At 32.6% G+C, this 17,265-nt stretch overlaps 1 protein-coding gene across 1 annotated transcript in view; it reads right to left on the minus strand.

The window, feature by feature from the left end:
• LOC140447910 (carboxylic ester hydrolase-like) overlaps positions 1–17,265 on the minus strand; it is a 148,304-nt gene that overhangs the window by 13,987 nt on the left and 117,052 nt on the right. The window contains exon 9 of the mRNA XM_072540833.1: positions 6,769–6,889. Coding sequence (XP_072396934.1) covers positions 6,769–6,889 — 121 coding nt within the window. The remainder of the gene's footprint in view (positions 1–6,768; positions 6,890–17,265) is intronic.

Genomic DNA, 17,265 nt, shown 5'->3' on the forward strand with positions numbered 1-17,265 from the left:
TAACCCAAAGAGCAAAAAAGTTAATAGCAAATTTATGTCACACATGTGACATATATGTGGCGCCCTCTATCAGTTACCATAAAGTGTGTATAGAATTATAATTAATCCTACTCAAAAGCATCCAATTGTAAATGTTTGTCTAAAAATATTTACAAACGTAAAAGTTATAGCGAAAAATAAAATTTTAAATTTCCACTTTAACACACTGTATCTTTCTTAACATTTTATTAAAGCAAGTTGGCTTAAATCGTAATATTTTAAAGTGCAGAATCTACAATTTCTGGTTGTATATCTTTGTAAGTCAGTACCCTAATATGGGCTTCTTTATAATTTCAGCATTTAATTTACTTTGTACCACTGACCTAATGAAGCTTTGCAAATCTTAGAAATCTTAGATTTAATTCATATATATATATATATATATATATATATATATATATATATATATATATATATATATATATATATATATATATATATAGTAAACTCTTAAATATTGGGGAAATCTGCAAGAAAGACTCTTATGTGTATCAATTGTTTCGCCGAACGTTTTCGCCAAAGAGAATTAATTTGGGTTCTTCAGGGCTGAAAGAGAAAAATTATAATTAGCTACCATATATTATCTATTAAAACATTATTGATCTTACCGTAACTTAGAATTGTAGAGTTAGAATATTAAAAAACTTTGCTAGTAACATAGTGGTGTTTTTTGTTACTATGTGCAAAAAAAGTTTTTTTTTTTATTAAGGTTTGAAATGTATGGTAGCTTTGAACTTGACACGTAAAGGCTTACCCAAGGTTAATCGAAAAACCCAATGTAACTACACTTAAAAGGAGGTAATTCTTTGAATTGTCGGCAATAACTAAATTTTTGATTTTTAGATAGTTTAAAAGTGAGGTTCTGTTTTAGCCAGAACGCAAGCGCTGACAACTTCATTAGTTCTTATGAATCTTTATGTCGTTAAGGTTCATTGGTAAAAAACGAATGAATTTAAATCCCAGTATAGGGAAATATTATTTTGATTTTCTTTATTTAATTATATTATATTGTTCATGTATTATTGCATCTTATTGAGATGTATCTAAGAAAAGCAAGGGAATGTTATATATTTTTTTGTTAATGAAAATTAATTATAAAGGTATGTTAGTTGTTAATGGATATATCAGTCAAGTTAGTTATCTGTGATATAGTATTGTTCTTGGTATCTGATTTAAGTAACAAGTGGTATATATCGCTTAGATTCTTGATGTCACTCTTAACATTAATGGAGAAATCGTTAAGGAAAATATAAGACATTTCAATGAACTCTCTTTTAGATTTATTGTTCTCACGGTGGAGAATTGTGGTGTTAGTATAGTCCATGAGATGACCAGTGGAATGGACATGTTTCACCCTGACCGTTGTGCATTAGCCAAACAGCCAAATATCACTTTCGATAATTATTGATATACCTCTTACGAACTTGGTCAAAATTTTGCGTGAATGACATAGTTGAACTTTAGTAGGAACTCTGAGGAAAAACAAGCGAGAGATTCCCCCAGAATTTATACAGATTAAAAACAGACAACCACAGTCCTCGGTATTTGGATTTCAGGAACATAATAACTATGGTATCCTTTGTACCAAAAAAAGGTAAAAGCGTGATTTTATTATCATCACTTCATTACGATGATGAAATAGATAACTCTACCGGCGAGAAACTTTTACCAGAAACAATAAGTTTCTATAACTTTACAAAAGGAGGGGTTGATACGGTGGATGAATTGACAGGAAGTTACAGTGTAGCTCGTAATTGTAGAAGGTGGCCACTATAAAATATTTTTTTTACTAATGGACATAGCTGTAATTAACAGCCAAGTAATTTACAGAACAAACACTAGTGACTATTCAAAGAAACGTGGTATATTCCTGGAAGATCTGGAATTAGAATTAGTTACGCCAATTATGGAAGAACGAAAAAGTAATCGGCGACTTACAAAACATTTACGATCCAAAATAGTTAAAGTTTTGGGAGAAAGTGACCAAGCTCCACCGAAAAAGCAACGTACGGGACGTGGACGGTGTCAAAAGTTTTCCAGAAAATCTGACCGGAAAACTAAACAAATCTGCGATTAATGCCAAAATTTTTATTGTTTACATCACCTTCACACATCTTCATCACATTTCATGGATCACATTTCATGGCCTACCGTCGAACATAAAGGTCGTGTACGGGGCTCTGTGTTAGTAAAATCCGAATTTATGATTATTGCGAGCATCGATACACGAAATATAAATTGTAAAAGTCGGTATTAGACGGTGATTAGTAAAAAAGAGTTTTCTGTATGGATTATACACAATAAGTAAGTTAAATAAGTGATAAGGTGGATGAGTTTTTTTTCGAAGCAGTTGATGCGGAAGAAACTCTTTACGCTATCTTCGGGAGACGATTTACTACCGGGGTAGAGCGGAACAAAAGTAAAAATGTCTTTCGACGAACTAATGGATCTTCATCTTCTTCAAGTGCCATCTTCGTTCCGAAGGTTGGCGATCATCAGGGCTATACGTATTTTCGAAACTGCTGACCGAAACAATTCGTTGCTGCTACAGCTATACCATTCCCGTAGATTCTTTAGCCAGTAGTTTCGTCTTCTTCCTATGGACCTTTTTCCTGCTATTTTCACTTGCATAATTATTCAAAGCAGTTCATATCTTTCGCCTCTTGTAATGTGTCCCAAGTATTGCAGTTTTCGTTTTTTGATCGTAAATATGACTTCCTTTTCTTTATTCATTCTTCTCAAGACCTCGACATTTGTGACTCCCTCGGTCCATGATATTCTCAGGATTCTGCGATACATCCACAGTTCAAATGCCTCTAATTTTTTGGTATCAATCTTTTTCAACGTCCATGACTCCATTCCGTAGAACAGCACAGAAAGTACGTAACATCTCATCAGGCGAAGTTTCATTTCAAGGCTCAAATTTCTTCCGCAGAACACTCTCTTCATTTTAGTGAATATGGATCTGGCTTTTTCTATTCTTATTTTGATTTCTGCTGAGCTATCGTTGTCTTCATTTATAAAAGTGCCTAAATATTTGTATTTGCTAACTTGATCGATAATTTCATTGTGTAAATATAAATTTTGGACATTTTGTGTTGATTTCGATATTACTATAAATTTAGTTTTCTTTATGTTCAAAGATAGTCCATATTCTTCGCTGCAGTCTGCTATCTTATTCACCAATGTCTGTAGCTCTTCAAGCGATTGTTTCTGCGATCAGAACGGTGTCGTCGGCAAATCTCAGATTGTTTAATCTAACACCATTTATTTTAATACCTACGGATTGCTCAGAGAGTGTTCTATTCATTACGTCTTCGGAATAGAGATTAAACAGGGTTGGTGACAGTATACACCCTTGTCTCACACCTCGCTTTATTTCAATTTCTTCAGTGGTATTATTCTCTACTCTCACTACTGCTTTCTGATTGTAGTACATATTTGCTATTAGTCGGATGTCTCGTTTATCTAAATTCTTTTCTGTCAAGAGTCTGATTAGGTGATCATGCCGCACTTTATCAAAGGCCTTGTTGTAATCTATGAAACACATGAATACATCTTGATTTATGTCAAGACATCTTTGAGACATACCGTTCAGTGCAAACAATGCCTCTCTTGTTCCAAGTCCATTTCGGAATCCAAACTGGGTATTATTGATGTCCATTTCCAGTTTTCTGTGTACTCTAGAGTGTATAATTTTCAGAAATATTTTCAGTACATGGCTCATCAGACTGATTGTACGGTAATCACTGTATTGTTTGGCATTTATCTTTTTTGGTATAGTAACAAAGGTGGATAAAAGCCATTCTTGTGGTATTTTTCCTGATGTATAAATGCTATTGAAAAGTTTAACTAAAATGTGAATCGAGTCTTTTTCTATTAGTTTAAGGATTTCCGTTGGTATTTCATCTGGACCTGGGGCTTTACCATTTTTCGTTCTTTTTAGTGCGTACATTACTTCTTCTTCCGTTATTTCTGGACCTTCGTCTCCTTGTATGTTACTTAGCTCAGATTGTTGTCTATCATCTGCAAAGAGTTCTTTAATATAGTTTTTCTATGTCTTCAACTGTTTTTCTAGTTCTGTTATTATGTTTCCGTTGACATTATACAGGGTATTTGGCTGCTTACGTTTTTGTGTACCTGCAAGTTCTTTCACTTTTTTATTTACATTAAAAATATCATATTTTGCCTGCAATTGCTCTATTTCTTCACATTTTCTTTTATAAAAATCTTCTTTTGCTATTCTGATTTCTATTTTGATTTCTTTCTGTATTTGTTTATACCTTTGTTCGTTTTTTTCTTTCATTATTCTCCGATTGTCCATGAGAATAAGGATCTTATCAGTCATCCACCTTTGCTTTATTTTTGGTTTTTCTTTAGTCAGAATTTTCTTCACAGGACCTGTTATCGCCATTTTTACGTTTTGCCATTTTTTATCTATGTTGTTCGTTGGCTGAGATGTTTCTTTTTCATGAAGTATTTTGAAATTATTATTAATACATTTTTGCAGTTTCTCCTTTACCTCCAGGTTACATAAATGACTGACGTCTATCTGATTTGCTCTTCTTTTCTGCTCCAATCTTTTTAGTTTAATACTCATTTGTGCTATTAGAGGGTTATGGTCTGAAAAGACATCTGCGCCTGGGTAAGCTTTAACGGATTTTAAGGAGTTTCTGTATCGTTCGTTTATCAGTAAAAAATCAATCTGGTTTCGAATTATTCTTTCGCCATTGTCCTGGGGTGATTTCCACGTATAAAGTCTTCTCTTTGGTAAGTTGAAAAATGTATAAGATGCAATCATGTTATTCTCCTGGCAGAATTGAAGTAGTCTGTCACCTCGTTCATTTCTTTTACCGAGTCCGTATTCTCCTACATGTTTTCCATTTTTTCCTTTACCAATTTTTGAGTTAAAATCACCTAGAATTACGGTAATGTCTCGTGGTTTCGTCGATTTTAATACTTAATTGATTTCTTCGTAGAATTGTTCAATTTCGTCCTCGGATTTATCTGCAGTAGGTGCATAGATCTGTATGATATTTAGTTTACTTGTGTTTGTTTGTAATTGAAGAAATAAGAGCCGATCTGATACTGGAGTAAAATTAATGACCGACTGCATCATAGACTTAGATACGAAAACTGCTACGCCGTATCTGTGTTGGGTACTACTGTTTCCGGAGTAATATACCATGCCATTTGTTGTCGAAAAACTGCCAGAATTTGGCCACCTTGCTTCACTAATGCCTAGAATGTCGACATTTAATCTTTGCATTTCTTGTATTATATTATGCATTTTGCCTGGATCATGCATACTCCTAACATTCCATGTACCAATTTTTAATACTCTCTTGGGTGTTTTTCTATTTTTTTTTAGGAGTGGTATTTAGTACTTCACAGGGATTTTGCTGGTTGACGACCCGGGAGGCCCTGTGGTCTTCGTGTGATATACCTCCCATGCCGGATCCTGGTCTCCGATTTCCATGATCAGTGGTTGACGTGGCTTTTTGTTGTACAGTCATGATGATCGTACTAAGAGATATCCAATTAGATCCTTAATGCAGTGGTTTCTCCTTGCCTTCTGCATCCTTACGCCCTTGACCATTTACTTGATTCATTCGCCTTTGGTGCCAATTTCTTAGCACCAGGACAAAAGAGTGCCCTTCCACTCACCAACTCATCCGCCCGAAGCCGTTGGTCAGCAAGTGTGGGATTGCTTATACCGGCAATCGCTCGGTGGAATTTTCGCCATATCTGGCTACCCTTACTTAGTTTAGACTGCAGACCAATGCAGTTGCCCGGGGTGTGGCACGTGGAGCCATAAGTAAGAGTTAGCTGTCTTATGAGGACCAGTTACCAAGAACCATCTCCCGTCTATGACGATCGATGTGGTGGTTCCGATAAAAGGTGCTACCTCTATAACACAACTCTACACAACTAATGGATAAGGGCAAGCCAATGCAAAGACGAGATGTACAGGGTTAAGCCGAAGGTCCTTAAGAGAAGTAGAAAGCTAGATATAACGCCAATAAAGGGAAATAGAGTGGAAATGAAAGACGAGATGATGAAGATACTAAAACAGTTGGCCTTAGACGAGAAGGATATTAAAAGAAAGTAAAGATTTTATGTAGAAGAGTTAAAAGAAATAAGAGCTTAAAATCAGAAGCTAATGAAAGAAAATGAAGCTTTTAGAGAGGAAAGTGAACAGACAAGACAAAGAAGGAAGTTCGAGAATTAAGTACCAGACTTGAGTACCTAGAGAAAGAGAAGCAAAAGGATAACGTAATTATAACAAGTTTGTTTATAGACGCTAATGAGCCAGACGTGCTGAAATATACAGGTAGTACAGGTAGAAAATTAAAAGGAGAAGTTAATGAAAAATAAAAGAAAATTAAAAATAAAATAAAATATTAAAATAAACGTTGACCTACGCAAAACGGACTACTATGATCGGTACTAGAAATTATCAATTTATGCTTATTATTATTATCAATTTATATATTTTTTTTTAAAGAGAAGCGTTCTGGATGTATTTAAAAAAATTAAGTACAAGGTGCTATCTTCAAGGAGCCTTAGCTCCCCCAGAAAGCATTTTTGGGCAGTGAGTTGGGTTAAATTGTCTTAAAATTTTCTGTGGAATCTCCGGTCTTCGTTTGTCAGGAGAGTTTCTGGACACCCTGTATAGACCTTGCTAGTAGATAGATAGTCAAAAGATAAAAAAAAATAAAACACTACCTGGAAAGGGGAACAAGTCATCTGCGGTATAATCAAACTCATACATGTAGACTGGTATAAATTTTGATGATGTCTCAGCTTGTCGTATGATTGCCTGAATAAAATAGAGATCACTGGAAATCTGAAACAATTCAAATAATCTTAATTACTTAAAAGCATTTAAATTCCTTTAAATAAAATAAAAATGCTACAAATTTTGAAATATAACAACAAAATTGGACAGCCCTGACAGTGGCATGATTATACCACGTTTTAAACCGCTCTGTTATTTTTCAATTTTTAAATGTAAAATATGGAACAAAAATTTAATATCCTTAAATACTATCATCAAACAATAGTGCAGTGATAATGCCAATCAATTCAACCCGACGTGAGTAACAAAAAACCTTTATATAAGATATTACAATAGTAAATATAACCTATACAATAATTCGAATCAAGTTCAACCTACTGGTTTTATCAACTGGTTTTTTGGAACCGTTCGGAACTGATCCACGCCGGTTCTTTGGCCGGTGACAGGACCGGACCTGCGGCAACGCGGGAAACAAAATAAAAATGACTTCCATTAACAACATGACTACTTCTACTTCAAATACACCAAAAAATACTTATTCCAATGTAGTAAATACGTTCAAACACCCAACACAGGACCAAGCAGTAGTACTCCCCAGTATCGAAGCAATTGGATCACTGGTTGGTCCATGTAACGTCTTGTTTGCATCTAGAATTCCAAATAACAGAATATGTATCTACCTCTCTACCAAAAACGTAGTCGATATGCCTCTTCATTCCTACAAATATATTAATATAAATGAGTCAGAAATAGAGATAAGAAGATTAATCACACCAGCACAACGACTTGTAATTTCTAACGCATGTCCTTCAATTCCAATTGGTATGGCAGAAACCGAATCTAGCCACGTCCTAAGCTTCAGACGGCAAGTATTTATTTCGCCCCTTGATAATACCTCCATTCCTAACTCCTTCAATGTATTCCACAATAAAACTTATCGTTTATTCCTCTCTATTGATGGACTAAACTGCTCTAAGTGCAAGACTATTGGACATAACGATACAGATTGTCCCATCATAACAACTGCTAACTCCTCAATCGTACCCTCAGAAACCTCTCCAAATACGACACCTGAGATAGATGATAGAGATCCTGAAACACAACAAAACATGGAAACGAACGTCAGCATAACTAAAACTATAGAAAACGCAAGTCAACCATCCTTACCAAAAGAAACAATATCATCAAATCTAAATAATATTAATAATCCTGCTGAAACTGTAACTCTGCAACCTTCAGTTAATATTAATAAACAACTTACGCAAGTATCTACTCAAGTTAAAAGACAAATCCCATCCTTACCTGACATCGACCAAAATAACCCAGAAACGGACTCACAAATCTTTACTCCTCCTTCTTTTTCATGTGCCTTGTCCGTTCCGAACGTTGGCAATCAACATGGCTATTCTGACTTTGTTTACGGCAGATCTGAATAGTTCAGCAGATGACAATCCGAACCATTGCCGCAAGTTTTGGAGCCACGAGTGTCTTCTCCTCCCTGGACCTCTTCTGCTGTCTATTTTCCCTTGAACGATCAGTTGTAGTACTCTATATTTATTATGTCTCATAACGTGACCCAAGTATTCCAACTTTCTTTTCTTTATACTTATTCCTACCTCTCTCTCTTTACCTATCCGGCGTAGTACCTCTTCGTCACGTGCTCAGTCCAGGATATACGTAATATACGTCGGTAAGCCCACATTTCGAAGGCCTCTACTTTTTTCATCAATGTTGCGGTCATTGTCCACGCCTCCATTCCATATAACAAAACCGGGAATACATAACATTTCACAAGTCGAATTTTGAGAGGTAGGGTGAGGCTTTTAGAGGTGAAAATTTGCTTCATGCTAGTGAACGATGCTCTTGCCTTTTCTACTCTTATACGTATTTCCTTCACTTGATCCCAGTTTAAGTTAACTGTTGTTCCCAAGTAGATGTACGAATCCACGTGTTCAATTATTTCATTGTCTAATATCAGTTACTGTGGTGGTTGTTGGGTTTTGCTTACTAACATCCATTTGGTTTTTGTGATATTTTTATTTATTACTCCTCCTATCACACATAAACTAAAAAAACCTAAAAAACAAACTAAAACCTCTAACGACGACATTATTTGTTCTCTAAAATTGATAAAAGACAAAATTGAAAACCGATCACCCCCATTCATATTAAATTTTAATGAAATATGCGACTTTCTAGTTAATACCCTTCATGCTAAACATTCTGAAACTATCTCAAAGAACTACTCAAATGAACCTTCCGAATTAACCGATATCCTTAACTTTATTCATTGGTCCTCTTACAACTCTAAATTAAAAAACAACATTACCAGATTAAAGAAAAAACTTAACCCCACTTACACATCTTCAACGGAAGAGACCGAAAAATCCGATGGGTAAATCACTAATCCTTCAATGGAACCCAAATGGGTATTTCGCTCACCTCCAATTACCCAAACTATTAATTTAAAAATATTTTTCACTAATACTGTGTATACAAGAAACTCACTTCAAATAAACTTCTATAATAAACCTAAAAAAAATTATACTCCTAAACCTAAACAAATTAAAAGATGTCATAGAAATTGTCAGCACCACCTTACTACTCCCACTCAAACGTTGTGAACAAGTGATATTAACTTGACTACGATTAGGACATACTATACCGAGACATACTCTACCTACGAAGAGACCGAAAAATCCGATGGGTAAATCACTAATCCTTCAATGGAACCCAAATGGGTATTTCGCTCACCTCCAATTACCCAAACTATTAATTTAAAAATATTTTTCACTAATACTGTGTATACAAGAAACTCACTTCAAAGAAAATTCTATAATAAACCTAAAAAAAATTATACTCCTGAACCTAAACAAATTAAAAGATGTCATAGAAATTGTCAGCACCACCTTACTACTCCCACTCAAACGTTGTGAACAAGTGATATTAACTTGACTACGATTAGGACATACTATACCAACTCATATTCACTTAATAAATAAAGGAGCCATCTCTTTCTGCCACAACTGCAAGACACAAATCACTGTGAAACATATTCTGTTAGAATGCAAAACTTACACCCAAGAAAGAAGAAAAAGTAACCTCTCTACCAACATGAAGGATCTACTAAGCTGCCAGTTCAACGAAGTGCTGAAATATTTGAAAGACATTAAATTTTACAACAATTAATAGAATATATTTAAGTTATATATACATTGTAAGAAATTGAATACTTGTAATTTGTGTTTGTACCCCCTGCTAATAACTCTTAGTAGTTGATGCAGGGTAATTTTTGTTTAAATAAAAAAAAACAACAAAATTAAATCTAACGTAAAGATTGTCAATTTTTATATTTTAATAGTATAGATATACTTTTGCATTTGCATCTATTGCAGAATTTGATATTTTTATTAAACGATAAGAATAACAAAAAAATTAAACTTTTTTAAAAAAAGACAAAATAATTGTTAAGAAAACTAAAATCAATAAGTTTATGATTATGTTAATAATGTGATTCAGACAAAGGTTATTATGCAGCATGCATCTAGATGCCAAGATAAAAGCTCCAGTTATTTTTTGCTACATGTTTTATATTAATACTTGTCTTCATATGGAAGCATAGACTTTGATAGTATTAACTACTTATATACAGGGTGAGTCACGCTCAACGGGACGGAGCCTACCGGGGAAACGGCTAAAGATATTAAAAATTTCTTTTGCAGGAATACGTAGGTTAGTACCGGCTACAAATTAAAATTTGTGAGATATATACAGGGTGTCCCAATTTGGCGTAATGATATAAACTTATACTTTTTTAAATGGAACAACATATATTTCGCTTTAATTTTGAATTCTACTGAACAAAATAATGTTACTTTATTCAACATTCCCTATACCTATTTTTGACCGGTTTCGATTTATTTGGGTTTTTCTGAAAATGTACTATTCGCGAAATTAATTAATTACACAATATCGCATGAATTTTAATTAACGCCTTTTTGTCAGTTAATTGTCAAGTGTCCATGCTTTACATCAGAATAATTAACATTTGAAACTAATCTACAAACTGTTCGCAATCTGAAGTGTCAATGCTGTACCATATTTTGTATAATTACTTTCTTAACTTAAATGGGACACCCTGTATTTTACTTTAATTTTGAATTCTAATTAAAAAAATAATATTACTTTATTAAACAATCCCTATACCTATCTTTGAGAATTTTCGATTTATTTGCGTTTTTTTGAAAATGCACTATGTATTCTTGAAATTAATTAATTTTTATCACTTTATTACATAAAGTTCTACTCTAACTTAAACAAAAACCCTGTATTTGAATGTTGTAACAATTAATATAATCAAACTATTATAAAATTTTATATTAATATCTAGTATCTTCAAATCTATTTGCATTATGTTACCTGGAACATTAAATGTCATTAATTACATAGCTCGTTATTATAAAGAATGCCATGAAAAAACAAAAGGTACCTAGCTGTCAAACTAATTGTCAAACTATTAACTGTATTGTTTTCAATTAAATAGAAATGGCAGATTATTCAATTGAAGACCGTGTAAATATGATTTTAATACTGGGTGAATGTGATCAAAACAGTTTGTTAGCATCAAGAGTCTATTCTGACAGGTTTCCCTTAAAACGTCATCCTCGTAGAGAAGTATTTGACAGAGTCTTAACAAGGTTTCGTAAAACTGGCAGTGTTGTTTATACTAAACGAAAATTAATAAATCCGATAACTGAAGATGAAAATACCGAATTAGAAGTTATTCAATCAGTTATTGAAAATCCAAATACAAGTACAAGGACGATGGCCAGGGAGATTGAAGTAAGCCAAACTAGTATATGCAGAATTCTTAAAAAATATCAATATCACCCATACCATATTCAAATGCATCAGCATTTGTATGGAACTGATTTTGAACGTAGGTTAGAATTTTGTTTATGGTTTCTAGACAAAACGGGAGCAGATCAACATTTTTTTGATAAAATTTTGTTCACTGATGAATCTACTTTCCACAATAATGGACTCGTGAACCGACATAACTTTCACTATTATAATACGGAAAATCAACATGAATATAGATGTACTGATCGACAAAACCGATGATCCCTTAATGTATATGGTGGAATAATAGGAGAACATGTGATAGGACCGTATTTTTTTAATGGCCATTTAAATGGACAAAAGTTTTTAAGATTTCTACGAAGAGACTTTTGGATACTTTTGCAAAATATCCCTTTCAATTTTAGAAGAACAATGTTTCTGCAGCTAGACGGTGCTCCAGCACATTACACGCGTAACGTTAGAGAATATTTAGACAGAAAATTTCCCGGAAAGTGGATAGGTAGGGTGGTGCTGTCAATTGGCCCCCTAGATCACCTGGGTTAACATCAATGGACTTTTTTTTGGGATATAATAAAAGTTTGGTTTATCAAACACCACCTACAACCGCTGAAGACATGAAAACGCGTATTCGTAATGCGTTTGCAACAGTTACTCCAGAAATGCTAAGAAGAGTAAAACAAAATTTTGAACACAGAGTGACGTTATGTATTGAAGAAAATGGACACCATTTTGAACATTTAATGTAAATTAATTTTTTTCTAGTGTGTTTTGTTTAACTTTATGTAATAAAGTGTAATTAATTAATTTCAAGAATAGTGCATTTTCAAAAAAACCCAAATTAATCGAAAATTATAAAGGATATGTATAGGGATTGTTTAATAAAGTTATATTATTTTTTTGATTAAAATTCAAAATTAAAGTAAAATACAGGGTGTCCCATTTAAGTTAAGAAAGTAATTACACAAACTATTATACAGCATTGACACTTCGTATTGCGAACACTCTGTAAATTAATTTCAATTGGTAATTATTCTGATGTAAAGCATGGACACTTGAAAATTAATTGACAAAAAGGCGTTAATTATAATTGATGCGATATTGTGTAATTAATTAATTTCGCGAATAGTACATTTTCAGAAAAATCCAAATAAATCGAAACCGGTCAAAAATATGTATAGGGAATGTTGAATAAAGTAACATTATTTTGTTCAGTAGAATTCAAAATTAAAGTGAAATATAGGTTATTCTATTTAAAAAAGTATAAGTTTATATCATTACGCCAAATTGGGACACCCTGTATATACCTCACAAATTTTAATTTGTAGCCGGTACTGACCTACGTATTCCTACAAAAGGAATTTTTAATATCTTTAGCCATTTCCCCGGTAGGCTCCGTCCCGTTGAGCGTGACTCACCCTGTATAACATACAGAAGTTGAGGTTGTTACACAGCGAAAACACAGTTCTAGAAAAAAGGATATGCTTGTTTATTTTTCAAAAGTTTTTTAAATTATGATGCTATTTTTGAAACGTTAATAATCAAATCATCCTCTTTTTAGTTTTAATGTCTTCTACCTAAGAAAATATCAGTTCACAAACGTATGAAGTGTCTAATTAGATTAATAATTTAAGAGCTTCCCTTGCCAGCTATGGATATTCGTGTTTTCTTTTCATCCAAAATACGTCGACACTTGTTAATAAAATTACATTTTAAGCATGCAATCCGCAGCAAAATTTAAAAGATATTCGTTTATTGTTGAGGTGACATCAGCTAGATTTATTGATTTGTCCAAAAGAGGGTTTAATATCCATCTACGCTCGTTGTCAGCTTTAGAGTGCAAGTCTGGAAAGTATCAAAAGTTGCCTGTATAAATTATTAAAATACAAACAACCAAGAAAAAACAATCAACAACTAAAACAACAAAACAAATAAAACAATTATAAAACATCAACAGTTAAAATAGCAGCAATTAGAATAGAGTCGTTAAGCCCGAAAAACTATTGGAAAAACTAAACATTGATTATTAAGATGTTTAAATAATATCAAGATTATACTGTGGTCAAACGGCAAGAATAAAACTCAAAAGCTCTCTCTCAAACAAAATAAATATTCAGAGAGGTGTACGACAGGGTTGTATTCTCTCGCCAATGCCATTCAATTAATACTAAGAATTCATTTTCCGTGGAGCATTGAAAGATTAGACAGCTAGACTAGCGATAAGTGGAGTTCTTGTAAACAACATCGGATATGTTGACGATACGACTATAATAGCCAATAATTTGGGAGACTTATAGAGATTCTTTAACAAAATACATGGTTTACATATCAACATAACGAAAACGAAGATGATGGTAACCTTAAAAAAAAGTTAAGAATAATTGCAGACAATTAGTCTCTAGTGGAGAGGTCATTGTGTTATTTTCTTCTACCTCCTGTTTATAATTCTGCTTGTTCATTGGAGGATTGATACCTCTATGTAAGGTTGTTACTCCATATTTTGCGTGGTCATCTGATACTTTTTCTGCCAATTGGGGACCTTTCTCTTGCTATTTTGATGACATGGATCTTCTTCATTCTGCTTATGTGGTTATTTCATTCTTTTTTCAGTAGATAGGTAGACACTTGAGCCCAGATTCTGGGGAAAAACTGCTCGCGCCTTATGGAGAATACGGCAAATTTCCCCAGACCCCTGACCCAGATTTCCCCAGATTTCACGTGACCGTGGGGTGAAGGCGGCGTCAATTCTTCTTCTTTTACGCAACGTGAAGATAGCGTCAATTCTTCTTTTACGTAACGTGAAGATAGCGTCAATTCTTCTTTTTCTTTTACGTGAGTATAGCTTCTTTTCGTCTGTAAATTACAAAACCTACGAAACGCGTGCTATACGATTGTCTACGTTCATAAAGTAGGATCATAAAGAAAATAAAAAATATAGATACAAGTTATATACGAAACCTTTATATTAAGAAAGAGACCAAGATACGAATACATAAAGGAGGATTGCAAAGAAGTATTTTAAAACGTAGTATGGCACGACTATATATCTTCTCATTTTAGGAAAAAAAGATGAAAAACTGGCAAGAAAACAACAAATAAATATGGATAAAAAGCATACAATCAACAAGAAATACCAAAGAAAATAAAATAACTGACAAATAAGTCACTAATCATATCTAACTGCTGCAATCTCTCGAAAACGAGGAAAAAAGATGGAAAACTAGCCAGAAATATGGATAAAAAGCATACAATCAGCAAGAAATGCTAAGGAAATACAATAAATGGCAAATAAGTTTCTCTAGTTTCTCAGAGTATAATCATCAATTAGACGCATTATAAAAAATAAAAAAAAAAGATGGTAAAACCGCAAACATTATAAACAGCATGCTATATAAATAGGGAACAATATTATTAATTTGAATAGTTGCTACAATGAAACCGATACAATCTATAGTGTTTTTGGCTAGTGAGAAAGGGCCATTAAGTTATATCTTCAATTTTAAAATTTAGATTTTTTAGTTTTACAGGTGATGGTCAACTTTATACTAGCTGTGCAGCTAGTACTAACACGTAAGTAAATAGTAAAACCAGAAACTATAATACGTATATATCAATATTCTTTTTTTTTCAGAGGAACAAGGCATGTATTGTAAGTAGCTGTAAACATTCTTAATATACTCTACTTATATATATATATATATATATATATATATATATATATATATATATATATATATATATATATATATATACAGTAGACTCCCTCTATAACGAGAACTGAAATGACAGACTAATTACCTCGTTATAAGCCGATCTCGTTATATCAGACAATAATAACACTGTGCATACATATGAATCTGTAGTTTTATAAACCATTAACTTCCTATAGTGAAGCCATTCGGAGCAATATAAGATGCTAATAAATATTGTTTGAATGGCGTTTTTGAAAAAAAGTTATTTACTTTTATTGTCAATGAAATATATTAAAACATAAAAGAGTTGTTTACTTTTATTATCAATGATATACGTTAAAACAAAAAATCTGTACTTATATTTTTTTCCAACTACATAATGTATAAAGCGTATTCTCAAGGATATCATAAACTATTGCTTCTGCAATTTTAAGAACTCTGTTACCAAAAACGTAAAAAACACGTTTTTGGATCTTATTTTCTCTCGTTATAACCAAATTTGCCTCGCTATAGACGGTTATAGTTCAATAGAAATTTCACGGGACATCTAATGTATCTCGTTATAAGCGAAACCTCGTAATAACCGTGTTCGTTATAGAGGGAGTATAGTGTATATATATATATATATATATATATATATATATATATATATATATATATATATATATATATATATATATATATATATATAGTGAACAGGGTTGTGACAAGACCCGTAGGTAAGTAATACAATTACCGATTATTATTTTTTAGTAATAATTTTTGTTTATAGTGGCGGCAATAATGGCATGTAAGTATAAATAAAACGGGAAAAAAAAGAGAAGATATTTATTCAATTCTTTTTAGATGTGGAGTCGTTATTAAGAAAGTCCTAAGCATATTAAAAAGATATATGTACTAATTATTATATAGTTTTAGCAGGCTTTATAGTTATTCATATTTTTACATGCAAGTTAAAAACTAAAATTTCATTTAGACGCTCCCTAATTTTTAATTTTTATAGATATGGACACATATTTTTAAATATACAGTTTATTTAATTTACAGCTATAGGAATATTTGGTAAGTATTTTGTAGTTTTGTAGTAATTTGGTAAGATAAAAAATCTATTAGCCACACACGTGTTTTTTCATTTTTTGAACGAACAGGGTATGTCACTATTCTGCTGATTGTAAGTAAGTACAAACGTTTATAATGGAACACAAACTGAAAAACTATTTTCTGCAGATGCAGCAGTGTTGATAGGGATGCTGACTATAGCTAATCAGCTGTTTTAATGTAAGATTGAAAATTATTATTATTTTAAAAGTTTTTTTGACAACTAATATTCTGAATTTAAAAAACTATTTTCTCCTTTCGAAATTTTTATTAATAACAAATTTTTATAGTTTTAACCGCAAGAATGCCGTAAAGGATCAATTTTTAATTTTACAAGTATCTCATCTTTAACGTTTGTTAATTTTGAAATTCTTTAAAATAAATCACTTTTAAGATATTTTGTCTATTGGTTTAAAATTTAACATTTATGTGTATATATAAAAAAGAAGGTGAATTATGAATAGACACGAACACTGAGAAGAAACGCAGATGGTAAGATTTTTTAAATTTCACACAGCATTTCCGTAATTTCATAAAAATTGAAAAATAAAATTGTTTAAAAACGTACCTTACTACAATGATCTGAAAGGCTATAGAATCATACACAGGTCACTGATTTGTAAATCTTCGCAGCTATCGCGAGAAAATAAAAAGTCTAGTTGCTTTTAGGGAAAGTGTTACGGGCGAGAGAAAACTAAGGCTGAGAAGGAAGAGGATGAGGTGTAAAAACTTGCACATGGGCGGCAGTGGAGAAATTATCAAGGGGTTGTTCTA

The sequence above is a fragment of the Diabrotica undecimpunctata genome, chromosome 8 (genome assembly GCF_040954645.1).
Source record: "Diabrotica undecimpunctata isolate CICGRU chromosome 8, icDiaUnde3, whole genome shotgun sequence".
In the NCBI taxonomy this organism is placed as follows: Eukaryota; Metazoa; Arthropoda; class Insecta; order Coleoptera; family Chrysomelidae; genus Diabrotica; species Diabrotica undecimpunctata.